The 12,448-nt window shown below is 52.9% G+C and overlaps 6 protein-coding genes across 6 annotated transcripts; 3 read left to right on the top strand and 3 right to left on the bottom strand.

The window, feature by feature from the left end:
• Positions 1–864: 864 nt before the first annotated feature.
• Positions 865–1,566, top strand: VTN31DRAFT_1405 (uncharacterized protein; the record flags this gene model as incomplete). The annotated part of the gene is made up of 4 exons (XM_069401459.1): positions 865–871; positions 926–956; positions 1,036–1,273; positions 1,336–1,566. The coding sequence occupies 4 exons, from the start codon at positions 865–867 to the stop codon at positions 1,564–1,566; spliced, it is 507 nt and encodes a 168-aa protein (XP_069264261.1).
• Positions 1,567–1,859: 293 nt separating this feature from the next.
• On the bottom strand, positions 1,860–3,623 carry VTN31DRAFT_1406 (uncharacterized protein; the record flags this gene model as incomplete). The annotated part of the gene is made up of 5 exons (XM_069401460.1): positions 1,860–2,319; positions 2,373–3,152; positions 3,230–3,377; positions 3,431–3,481; positions 3,539–3,623. 5 exons carry the CDS (start codon positions 3,621–3,623, stop codon positions 1,860–1,862), a joined length of 1,524 nt encoding a protein of 507 aa, XP_069264262.1.
• Positions 3,624–4,391: 768 nt separating this feature from the next.
• On the top strand, positions 4,392–5,420 carry VTN31DRAFT_1407 (uncharacterized protein; the record flags this gene model as incomplete). The annotated part of the gene is made up of 3 exons (XM_069401461.1): positions 4,392–4,462; positions 4,524–4,781; positions 4,844–5,420. The coding sequence occupies 3 exons, from the start codon at positions 4,392–4,394 to the stop codon at positions 5,418–5,420; spliced, it is 906 nt and encodes a 301-aa protein (XP_069264263.1).
• An 88-nt stretch (positions 5,421–5,508) lies between these two features.
• Positions 5,509–6,067, bottom strand: VTN31DRAFT_1408 (uncharacterized protein; the record flags this gene model as incomplete). Its single annotated transcript, XM_069401462.1, has 2 exons — positions 5,509–5,825; positions 5,893–6,067. The coding sequence occupies 2 exons, from the start codon at positions 6,065–6,067 to the stop codon at positions 5,509–5,511; spliced, it is 492 nt and encodes a 163-aa protein (XP_069264264.1).
• Positions 6,068–7,314: 1,247 nt separating this feature from the next.
• On the bottom strand, positions 7,315–9,411 carry VTN31DRAFT_1409 (uncharacterized protein; the record flags this gene model as incomplete). Its single annotated transcript, XM_069401463.1, has 1 exon — positions 7,315–9,411. The coding sequence occupies one exon, from the start codon at positions 9,409–9,411 to the stop codon at positions 7,315–7,317; it is 2,097 nt and encodes a 698-aa protein (XP_069264265.1).
• Positions 9,412–10,835: 1,424 nt separating this feature from the next.
• On the top strand, positions 10,836–12,252 carry VTN31DRAFT_1410 (uncharacterized protein; the record flags this gene model as incomplete). Its single annotated transcript, XM_069401465.1, has 4 exons — positions 10,836–11,226; positions 11,287–11,420; positions 11,487–11,769; positions 11,837–12,252. 4 exons carry the CDS (start codon positions 10,836–10,838, stop codon positions 12,250–12,252), a joined length of 1,224 nt encoding a protein of 407 aa, XP_069264266.1.
• Between the last annotated feature and the right edge of the window lie 196 nt (positions 12,253–12,448).

Below are 12,448 nucleotides of genomic sequence, written 5' to 3' on the forward strand. Positions count from 1 at the left end.
CATCGTTTATTGTTTCGCATTTACAAATCCCGAGCTGTTTCGAACTATCCAGCGACGAACAACGCCGCCTTTTTGGCAAGACGAACGATTGGTCTTGCGACCAGAGTTTGCACCGCCGCCAGGTAGTGATATCCGTGACCAGATTGAAGCACAGGTGTACCTGCAAGGTCAAGGCGAAGAATCTGAATCGGAGGATGAGCCGAGCTCCGAAGACGACGATGACCAGAAGCCGTTGGCGACCCGTTTTTCTGAATTCAAGGAAATGATTCAGGAGGCGCTGGCCCTTGCAGACGACCAGTTCGAGAAAGGAAGCGAGAAGTTTGTGGAGAAGTTCATGCTCTCTGGCGAACCGTATCGTGTACTGCTCGAGGAGGTTAAGAGCCGCCAGCGCAAACGGAATGGCCTAAAAACTTGGGGTAGATATCGGCATCCTGCGACGATGTACCTTAAATAGGCTGGCCAATTTTGGTGAGGCGGTTGATCGAATATGATGGGTGGTTAATCTCTGGAAACCAAGAATAAAAATTTTCGTTCCGAGTTGCAATCAACTGGATTATTGATTCTTATCACGCTAGTATAGTTTCGGTTAGGCTGATGTAGTTTCTCATGATCACGTGACCTGGGAGAAAGACTTTTAAGAGGAATAAGCACACTTACCGTTCCCGATATAGTCACGTGATGCGGGACTAGGTTCTTGGCAGCTTGGGCTGGCACCGACGAGCCCCAACAGCCGGGCAGCGAGCCCGCTGAGCTGCTGAGCAGTCAATCTTCCGCGCACAAGCCGCCGACAGCTGATCAAGCTATCAGCTACAGGATTGATCGAGAAAAAGTCTCTCACACCTGCCGATTTGCCGATTCAGGACAATGGAAGGTATGGATGACCTGTTTCCGAATATGATTGCGCGGAATGACTGACACCTCACAGAGCAAAACGAGGTGCCTCAAACCGCCCGAGCGTGAGTTCAATCCGGCCCACCAGCTTGACCTGGGCTTTACAGATTGTGATATTGATACCAAATCCCAACCAAATGATAGGGTCTCCATTGCATCGCCCACTAACCTCGTCCTTCTCTCGCTTTTCATCATTGCCGTCTATCTGCGCTTCCGGCCGCGGTCTCCTCTCAAGCTCCCGCCGGGTCCCGCCCCGGTCGTCTTCCGGACCTTTACTCCCACCACGCTGCTGCCCTACAACGGAGCCAATGGAGCTCCCATTTATATCGCGATTCGAGGGAAGGTCTATGACGTGACTCCAAGCCGTCACTTTTATGGTCCGGTATGTGACGCGCATGGTCATCTTTGGGGAAACCAGTAACATCTTGTTGATTCGCGACTTAGGGCGGACCGTATGAGAATTTCGCCGGCCGTGATGCGTCGCGCGGTCTGGCGTGTCAGAGCTTCGACGAGGAGATGCTCACCAAGGACCTTCATGGCCCTCTGGATGATCTAAAGGATCTTACTCCAGATCAGTGGGAGAACTTGCGGTCGTGGGAGGAGCGGTTCCAGGAGAAGTACCTCGTAGTGGGGAAGCTCGTTGCGGAGGGCGACCCGGAGGCACCAAAGTCATAATCTCCAGTGATCATAATCTTCTGCCTCGTTCTGTTTTGGATGCCTTATGATGAAATGAGGGACTGAAAAAGGATTTAGACTGGCATTCAATGACACAATAATTAATGATGGACTACTAAACAAGTTATCCGTACTAGGTTTGTCTCCTGGAAATCCAACGCGCAGGGTAAGTCATGGGGACATGATCAAAATTCAATACATCAATATCTGATCTTTGGAAAAGTTCACAAACCACCCCCATCTCCATGCTCAGTCCATACCAAAGATTCTTCGGCCGCAATCGACCAAACTTACTACAGCTCAGAACGAATCTTCTCACGCCTTTCCTGAGCTTCATCAGCCTCCTGTGCCTTGGTCCGACCGCTCAAAGCACCCAATCGGAGCTGTCCTAGCAACCAATGGGCACTGTCCTGAAGACTCGCCCAGATCGTGCTGCCCGGTGTCGTCGTGCCGTAGTGGAAGTACTGCGCATTGCGCCGGGCAGCCGCGCGGAGCTCGTTCAAGTCCGAGCCCTGATACGCCGGGAGACCATACGAGTCCAAATACTTTTTCAGCTCCGACTCTGACCATGTGTCAAAAGTTGCGTCTTTGACCGTGCCCGTGACCTGGGCCAAGAGCGAAGTGGCCGATGCGTAGCTATCGCCTCCCGTCTTGGAAGCTTTGGTATACTGTTCTCGAGCCTGGCGCAGGAGCTCGTCCCGAGTGGTGCCAGCCTTTTTCGCGGCTTGGACGTTGAGAGAAGACAGATAATTCCTATTCATGATGTTAGACGTGTCGGGATGACACTCTTGAGATTAAGGACATGCCTGAGATTCTCTGTGGTCCAAGTGTCAAAGGTCCAGACATTATAGCCGTGTGCTGCCTTGTGCTTGTGCTTTCGAACCAAGGCCAACAGCTCATCCCGCTTAGAAGCCTGAGGCACGGGGACACCACGTGCGTCCAGGAAGGCCTTGAGGCGGGAATCCGACCAGGTGGACACTACGGCATCGAAAGTGTCCTTGGCCTTGAGCTCCGCATCGTCTATTGCGCGGGCGAACTCGTTTCCGGCCTTGGAGGTTGCGGCGCCATACGCGCTGGTGACGGAAGACGAGACCGACGAGGCGCCCTGGAGGAGGTTCTCTCGATGCCTGCGAGCCAGGGCAATGAGTTCGTTACGCCGGGAGCCCTGAGGAACCTTGACGCCGTGCTTGTCGAGGAAAGCCTTGAGCTCCGAGTCCGACCAGGCGTTGAAAAGGGCGTCACTGAGGGTCTTTTGCGCAGCGGCAGCCGATGAAGACAGTGAGGATACCAACTCCCGTCGGGACAGCGCCGCTAGATGAGACTGGCGGCGCACGGCGGCGATGAGCCGGTCCCGGGTCGTCGGCTGCGGGACCGGCCAGCCCCTCTCATCGAGCCATTGCTTGAGATCGGAGTCGGACCAGTGCTCGTACAGCCAGTTTCCTGGGTACGAAGCCGTCTCACCGAGCTTCTTTGCAATTGCCTCGTAGTTTTCGCGTACCGCGCGGAGCAAAGGATCGCGCTTGCGCGGCTGCGGGGCTGGTATGCCATGTCGGTCCAGGAATGCCTTTAGTTGCGAGTCGGACCAGCTGTAAGCAGTACTAGTCAGCAAAATGACGCATAGATGCATATTGCATGCACCATAGGTTCTGAGGGCAACACTCACGTGTCGAAAACCCATTCCTTCGCATTATGAATTTGGCTCGACGCCTGGTTGGAAGTCTGGGTCAGAGGAACCTGTACGTAGTGTTCCCAGTTGGATTTGACCAAGCTTTCCAGTTCTTTGCGATCGGCTGGAGTGGGATAAGGGATATCTATATGAGCCGGTTAGAGAGGCATGACCAAGACGTAGGACACAATATCGTACTATGATCGGAAAGCCATCTCTCAAGCTCGGTTTCGTGCCATTTGTTGTAAACTGTCGGGATCAGCTTTGGTTTTATCAAAAGCTTCGAGCTCGTTGAAGTGTATTTACCAGCTTTGCTAAACCAGCTGCTTGCGCCAACGGCCTCTGAGGCAGCGAGGACAATCACCAGGCTGCTGGCCCAGCTGAACTTCATACTGGATAGAGATTGAATGTATCCAACTGTCCAACTACTGCTAGCTCAATCTCAAGGAACGCAGGAAACGAGTTTAGTATATATTGCAAGCTTCGAGTTGTGTTATGCTTTGAATCTGCGATGTCTACTAGGGCATCTGCCGTGAGCAGCAGCTTTCATCCATGGCAGAACCTATGATGAGTGATGACGTATTTGCCTCCCCTCCCAAGGCGGAGGTTGTGCAAGGTATCTGGCATCAATCGAGTCTTGATGCATGGGTCAGATCCAATGAGCGAGATGTTCTAGATCAGATCTTCTTCTAGACGTGCAGAGTAAACATGAATGAGAACTTCGACAAAGTACTAGTAGCCTACGGTCTGGACGAAAGGACCTGTAGGGCTGTACCATTAATAGGCACGGCAGGAGACAGACATCAACCGTCGCCTCGTCGACTGGCAAATCCCAGCTATCTGTTATTATTCTGGACGGCGATTAGAGAACAGATCCTGACGCTGAATGATGAGTACTTGATCAAATTCAAGTGCATTGACATGGAGGAGCAATGATGTCATTGGACGAGATTAGGTATTACATACAGTATTCGGGTCTAACCTATCTAGGTTAGTCTGGAAGCAAGATTCAGGCTAGCTATTTTTAGTTTAGTCTGGCCTGGGCGATCAGATCAGTGGAGACCGGGCCGAGGACAAGCAACCACTGTCATCAAAACAACCTCAAAGACCTGCAATCCGGGGACAGACACAACGACAATATCGGCTGTTCTGTGGGGAGATGGAGACATCGCCATACTGCAAGCATTTGGTCCTTCCTCACGGCGTCAGCTTCAATTTCATTCTCTCTCTGTAAGTCATTGCCCAGCTGAGAGCCCGGGCCCAATCTCGCTGATAATCAATGCGAGTCCAGGCTGATACTTGTTGGTATCCTGGCCTCCTATCTCCCCCAGCATGTTCGTATTATTCGGTTGCGGAGCTCCTTCGGAATTTCGCCATACTTTGTCCTCCTGGGGACAACGTCCGGTACCTCGTCCTTTGCAAATATCCTGACTCTTCCCAAGAGCGCCCGCGATGTTGCCTGTTGTCGGGAGATTTCCGGCCTATCATGCTTCGCCGGGATGCTGGGCATCTTTCAGGTTGGGACGCAATGTTTGTCCTTTTACGTGATGTTGGTCTCAATCTTTCCCCTCTTTGAAGCATGACGGTTGAAACCTAACCTCTGGAGTTTAGTCTCCTCCTGTATGTCATATTTTTCCCGCGTGATCCCGCCGCGGCGGCAGCAACAACGGGTCCTTTACCAAGAAAGCAAGCCACTTATCGCACTGCTGTTGGCGTGGCCGTGGTCTGCGTTCTCCATGCCTTAGCCGTCATCATCACGTCCATCCTCGTCGTCGTCACGCAGCCGAACCACCTCCAAGCATGGGCCAACGTTCTCGGCATCATGTCCGCGACCCTGGCATCGATTCAGTACTTCCCGCAAATCTACACAACATTCCGCCTGCAGCGGGTTGGCAGTCTAAGCATCCCCATGATGTGCATCCAAACGCCCGGCAGCCTCGTCTGGGCGGCCAGCTTGGCTGCGCGGTTGGGCACGGAAGGATGGAGCACGTGGGGGGTTTATGTTTTGACGGCGATTCTTCAGGGGACGTTGTTGGTGATGGCAGTGTACTTTGAGTATCTTGGTCCCAAGAAGGACATAATTACAACCACTCCGCCGTCGGACGCCACCGGCGAAGTTCCGGGCGAGGATCAGAATGGACCTGCGTCGGAGCGAACACCTCTGCTGGCGAACCAGCAAAACCGGTGAAACAGTTTCCGATACCCAGGATCCATCCATCATATACAGTGTATACAAGATGACAGAAAAATCACGAAACCGAAGCCTGGCCCCCAAATCAAGCCGCATTTCTCCCTCCAGTCCCCGCCCAGAAATTCTTCCCAATCTCCCCCTTGGTATCCTTGTGCTCCATCTGGTTCACCGTCCGATCATACCTTCTCTCCATCTCGCGATTATGCTGCTTGACATCCTGCGGGGTATTCGGCATCTCGTTCCCTTCGTCGTCGAGATACGGCGACTGTTTCCCGTCGGAGAGTGTTGGATGCGCCTTGTTGGAAGGGATCGGCGTTGTTCGAGTCCCGCGTCCGCTGGGCTGGGGCTCACCATCTCCCTCCTGCGGCTGCTTGGGTTGAGAAGTATCGGGGGGAGCTGGGCCTGTTTCTCATTCATTCAGCCAATTCACTATATATATATATAGTATACAATATGGTCATGGTGTTACCTGGATGCTCTCTCGCGCGGGTCGATTCCGCCGCGGGCTCATCGCCCTGTGGCTTATCGCCGTCGCCGTAGCCACTGAACGCGTAGCTGCGTTTGGGGATTCGCGTCGGTGTGATAGTCGTCGCTGGGCGGATATGGGCAATTCCAATGCGGTTGGAAAGTCGGAGGAGATTCATGTTTTCTTCTGACTGTGCTTGTTCTTCCTCTCTGATGATATGGATTTGAAAAAGGATGGCAAAACTGTTTGGTTAAGGGAATTGTTAGGTGGTATTTTGGTTCCAGCGATGGTGCTTAAAGAGTACAGTAGTACCTGGTGTGCTAGCTAACGACGTATGACGTCGAAGGGTTGTCATAATTCCTGCAACAGGTTATGAACATGCGCCTGGATCGCGTATATGAAACCCTAAAGGGAAATATAGAAGGAACCAACCACAAACTTCTCAGTCGCCTGGGAGAAAGACTTGACTACTAGTACCTAAGTATTCATGCAGTGTTCGAAGCACAGCCCATGAAATCATGGACTCGGAAAAGGGATCATTCGCAAATTAGTGTGCCAATCTACCTATACTCTGAGTCTTTTCCAGAAACTAACCGTTCATCTGATACGAAGAAGCTCTGCTGACTGACAATGTCCGCCGATAAAATTGCCTCCAATCTTTCAATACCGGCCTTCAAAGGACGAAGGCTGAGGGCCTACGGACTCCAAGAATATGGTGGCCACCAGCCACCTTACTATCATGGACGATCGTTCTCTCGAAACTCCAGAATGCGAGGTGACATGTCGAAAGGTACTAGGTATTTTTATCCCTGCTCCTAACAGGTCCTGTGAAGCTATTGAGTCAATGTAATTCTCATTTCCTCAAATCATCATACCCCGGCAGGACCAAGGGTTGAGCCAGCCAGAAAAAGGGCTGGCGACTTGAGAGAAAACAACAACTGCATGGAACGAGCAAGGCTGCAAGCTACATGTACTCCACACGTTGCCCCCTTATCAATGATCTTGACAAACCTCAAATCACGTTATTGTCCAGAGACGCTCGCTGCTTGTTGGATCAACCAACACAGTTACTACTCCGTATACCTCGACCGAAAACATCTGATATTGATAGAGACGAACAGGAGCCGAAGTCCACGGGCTATAAATAGCCTAAACACATTTCTTCCCAAACTTTGAAGCCAGAGCTGGTACTGTACTTGCAAGTTCAAACACTGTGATGTGCACCCGCTCAGAAACGCCATTGCACCGGAGAGTTTCGTTCAAAAAAAACAAGAAAAAAGAAAACCAGCAAGATCACCTAAAGAGTCCCGATCAAAATCGAACATCGCTCTAAAGAAACCCCATGGCAGATCCTCGGAATGATTGTTGAACAAGAATCAGGCAATAAAAATAAGGGACATAGAAGAGCAAGAGATGAGCGTCGTTCTAGTCGGAAACCCACTCGCAGTAGCAAATCTCATCATAGCTATCTTCGTCATCATCATCGTCCCGCTTGCGGAGAAGGTCGTCGTCGTCGTCGATTAGCGCCCCCGGCGTGATCTCGTCGATCACGATGCGAAAGCTGCTGATCGGCCCCACGACCGTGTTGTCATCCTGAACTTTCATCTGTTCACAGTACGCCTGCGGCGCCTTGGCAATCGCCCGCTTCTCCTCGATCTTGATCCGCCGTGGATACGGCGTGTGATCGCCGCGTCGCTCCAGCGAGCGGGGATCGTGCGTGGCTTCGGGACCACTCGTGATCGGCGGTGTCGGTGTGTCGTCGGCCAACGTCGGTAGTAGGTTTGCTACGGCGGGGGTGCTGGTAATCGGAAAATCATCTCCTACTGTCTCGTTGACGTACAGGAAGAACTCCATCGCGGTACTGTTCCACCAGCAAAACCACGGCTGCTCACCCGCTTGGGCCTTCTTCCTCTGTCTCCAATCGTTGAATGCCCCCAAGCCATCGAACGAACGTTTCTTCTTGCCATACGACGAGGACGACGTCAGCTCGTCCTCGGGGACGATCACCAATTTGTCGTAGATGGAACTGAAAAACAAGGTCGGCCCCAAATCCGGCTCATCCTTGTCCAACATCATGTGGAGGCTATGTGACGGTTGGCTCAGGAACGGCGCTTGTGCACCGTACGTAAAGGAGCCATCAATCACGGGTGGAGACAGCTTGGCATAAGCAGAAGGCAAAGTCCCTTGGATCTCAATGTCCAGAGCTTCTAAATTCTGACAGTTCCACGAGGAGACATAGGAGTAGGCGGCGCAGAACTTTGACTGTGCGTGCACCTTGGTAGGGACTCGGAATCGCCCAGTCGGGAGTGGAGGGACATCCGTTGGGAACGTCGAAAGGGGCGTGACGTCCGAAGTATAGGTGATTGTAACAACGCTGGTTGTCGGTGATTCCGCCGAGAGCTTCTCTTTCGAGCGCTTTTCGCCCGTCTTCTCGCCGAGTAAACCCCCAATCACGCCGCCGATAATCCCGCCGACCACCATTCCCAGTCCCAACAGCGCCAGGAGCCATAGCGGCGCCCCGCAACATTTTTGCCGACCTTTCTGTTTGACCTTTTCGTTGAACGGCACAGGACCCGATATATCACTCGATCGATCAACCGATCGGTCGCGTTCTGCCAACGAAGACGTGTCTACCAGGGTTCGAGAGGACTCTCCCGATGAGGCGGCTGGCCCGGCCTGCAAGGACTGCTCCCGGTCTCTCATGGCGCTGGCGATGCTCGCAGGGCTATGGCCACTCTTCGGCCGAACCCCTTCGGGATACCGCGAATAAGGCGGCAGCTGCTCCAAGTGCCCATCGGGCCCAATGATATCTCCAACATCATCTGCCTGCCCGCAAGCATGCTGAAGTTGGAACCCATTCGGCGGGAACCCCATCGGAATGATCTGATCCCCTATGTCTTGCTCCAGACCAATATTCTGCTGGTACAGAGCGTACGGGTGCTGCGGAGCACTTCCCCCTGGCGGCGGGGCATCGTAGGGCCGTACCGTCGACGTGCTCCTCACGCTGGAAGATCGACTCACTCCTATCTGTGGATACATTCCGTATGGATGACTTGGGCCGGTAGCGCCTCGGTAGGGGCTCATTGGCCTAGGAACGGGCGCATATCCGGCCCTGGAAGTGGTCGAGGAAGTCGTTACGGACGATTGCCGATGCAGGACTTTGCGGACGCTGGAAGGACGCGTTGATCCACTATCTTCGTCGGACGGGATCCGCGAGTTATCGTCGAACGGATTCTCCGCCGGCGCTGTTTCCGGTTGTGACGGCCTCGACGCTAGCGGGGAACATGTTTGGGATGTACTGTGCGAATCTGAGGATGATGTCGAGGAGTTCCGGCTTGAATCATTGTCATGGGACGTATCAGAAGTGTTGTAACGTTCTAGGGAGAAATCATCCGAGAATACATCCGGGTTGGTCGAATCCTGCGAGGTGGACGAACGTTCATTTTGATCTCGGTTGCCAGACTCGCTTTGATGGAAGCCATCATGACTGCGACGAGAAGGAGTGTTGTCGGGCTCCGACATGTCTTTGGATACGAGCCCTGCTGGGCTCCGTCACCTCAGCCGTTGGTCACTGCGACAGCAACCGTAGTCGATTCCAGACAAGGGTTCAAGTCGACGCGGGAATATGGTCCTCAAATCACGACAAAACATACAGCGGACGGACACGGATGGGCCGGCTGACGCTTAGAGCAACGAACACGGATTGATAATGCAGATCAACAGAGCGGGATGGGTGACACCGAGACCAAATCCAATACGGAACACGGCGGCTGCCCAGCAGCCAAGTAAACTCGGCAGTGTCTGAACTTCTTCTGCAAACCCAGGAACTTTTTTTTTTTTTTTTTTTTTCGCTGTCACGAACCAATTCCGAGAGTCGCGAGGCCGATCACCAAACGGCGCGTCCAGGAGTGTCCACCGACCGCGATGAATTGTACTGGCCTCGTTGGCAGGCTATTTTGGATCTGAGTGAGCACAGTGAGGCGCAGAAGGGGCGGGGGGGGTGTTGGACTGCAACGCTCGCCCGACGAATGTTCGTTGTCTGTCCCACAGCACACCCAGGGTCGGCCGGTTGGGAAAATGAGGCATTCACAAGTCGCTCTGATTGGCTGTTCCATACTGACTCAGCCACAGCTCATATTCTCTGATCGTTTCTAATTGGTTGTTAGTTCAAAAGTGGGAATCCTCATTTGAGATTTAATTGGTTATGAGAGAGCTGTAAATCTTGAATCTCGAATGCCCATTGGTGAAGGGATTGAATCCCTGGGACCTGAAGTTGACAGCTGCAGGCATTACGTCCAATCATCGTTGAGCATACCGAGAGTCCGAACCAATCAGGTCATTTTAACCCCGGATCGTTCTGTCCTCGATTTCCATGCGGAGGACATGGTACCTGAATTTTCGATGACGCTGGACAGAGTACAGTACGGATACGAAGGTGAAGTGAAGTGGAAAAATCCGTAGACGTGGTGATATTCGGTTGATTACAAAGGAGCCTTCACGACGAATGCCGATGCGGGGATCTCAATCAATTCATACCCCAACTCCAAAGTTACCTCCCGAGGTAGATAGTAATTACCATTCTGGGGAAGTCGGACCAATAGCCGAAACAACCGGCCGACATCTCCACCATCTACATCATGAATACGATCGGTTGGAAGTTGGAAGAAGGGTTCAATGTACTTTGATTCGTTCATTTGTGAGCTTCTCTGATCACTCAGAGTTTGAACGTTCCATGGATGGTTTTTTGATTACCACGGAGTAACATTAGACGTTGGACGTAGGGCATTTCGTTCCTGTCTCCTCAATTGGATGCGGAGCAGATATCAACGTTGATATTCCCGGTGTAGCCAGCCCCTCTCTCAAACAGCCCGAGAGTCCAGGACCCTGGGATATTCCAGTAAATCCGTCGTCGGTTCAGATACTGATCTGCAATCGGTTCCGTCACCATGGTCGCCAAACCGCTCTCGCCGCAAACCGCGGCAGCAATCAAGGACAAGATCGACGCAGCGTGCCGTGACCGCAACGCCGGCATCCCCGGCGCAGTGTTCGTTTCCGTGGATCGCGATGGAGAGACGTTTGCCTACGCTGGCGGGACCAAGGGCCTGGCAAGCAAGGAGCCAATGACCCTTGACAACGTCTTCTCCATCTTCTCGTGCACCAAGTTGATCACGGCGATCGCGTGCATGCAGCTCGTCGAGAAAGGCGCTCTGTCTCTAGACGACGCAGATCAGGTCGAGAAATTGGCACCCGAGCTGAAGGATGTCAAGGTTCTGAAAGACGGCGTTTTGGTCCCCAAGACCGGCCGGATCACTCTCCGGCAGTTGTTGACGCACACCGGTGCGTCCAACCGGGATGAAACCATGATTATTGCTAGAAGCCAGTGCTGACTGCCTGTAGCCGGATTCAGTTATTCCTTCTTCCATGAGGGATTGCGTGATTTGCACCCTGCGGGGTACAACGAATTCTCCGGGCATATTTCCATGCTCGATCAGCCGCTCGTCGCCCAGCCGGGCGAGAAATGGGAGTATGGTGTAAGGAATCACTCATGCTAATGTCGACAAGGGAACAAAAGAACATCCCATACTGACAAACACAAGATCAACATGGACTGGGTCGGGATCCTTGTGGAGCGCGCCACCGGTCAGAAACTCGGTGACTACATGCAACAGCACATCTTCGAGCCATTGGGCATCACGGAAATGTCCTTCCTCCCGACAGAATCGATGAAGAAAAACCTGGCGTACATGAACCAGCGCGCTCCCGATGGCACGCTCCATGTCACAGACCATCCTCTCAATCGCTCGCTCACCGTGAAGCCGGGAGAGGATCTCTTCCACAGCGGCGGCGGTGGCCTCTTTGGCAAACCTCAAGACTATTGCAGTAAGCCATACCCTCTGACACTTACAAGGCCGATGAAATACTCACAGCACGTACTTTTCCTACAAAGAAATCATATCCACACTCCTGAATGACGGTGTCTCACCACAGACAAGCAACCGAATCCTGCAAAGGTCCACGGTGGACGAGATGTTCCGCAACCAAATCCCCCAATTCCCCGACTTTGGTCGCCAGGGGATTCCCGCGGCAAAACCGCACCTGACGAACCCGCTCCCGGATGTGGCTCCCAACCCCGGCAAGCCGCAAGGGTGGGGATTGTCATTCATGCTAGCCGGCTCCACCCCGACGGGGCGATCAGAGGCCACGGGCAATTGGGGCGGTTTGGCGAATCTGTTCTGGTGGGCGGACCGCGGGAATGGCGTTGGTGGCATGATTGCTACGCAGATCCTGCCGTTTGCTGATTTGAAAGTCCTTGGACTGTTGGCTGAGTTGGAGTCTTTGGTTTATGCAGATAAGAAGGCTTGATGTTTCCCGTTGTCTTCACGTTGAGAATTTCCAATGTTGGATGCATGACTTGCCCATGATATCAGACAAGCGCTGCAGCCCTGTGGATAGCACCGATTATGCCGAATCTCGAGTCGAGTCGCTTGGCAAGAAAGAAGGCTAGGGTTAGGGTTGAATAGCCGTCTTATCCATGCTTGGTGTAATTGATCGCTATGCG

Source organism: Thermomyces dupontii (genome assembly GCF_041956625.1).
Source record: "Thermomyces dupontii strain NRRL 2155 unplaced genomic scaffold VTN31scaffold_1, whole genome shotgun sequence".
Classification (NCBI taxonomy): domain Eukaryota; kingdom Fungi; phylum Ascomycota; class Eurotiomycetes; order Eurotiales; family Trichocomaceae; genus Thermomyces; species Thermomyces dupontii.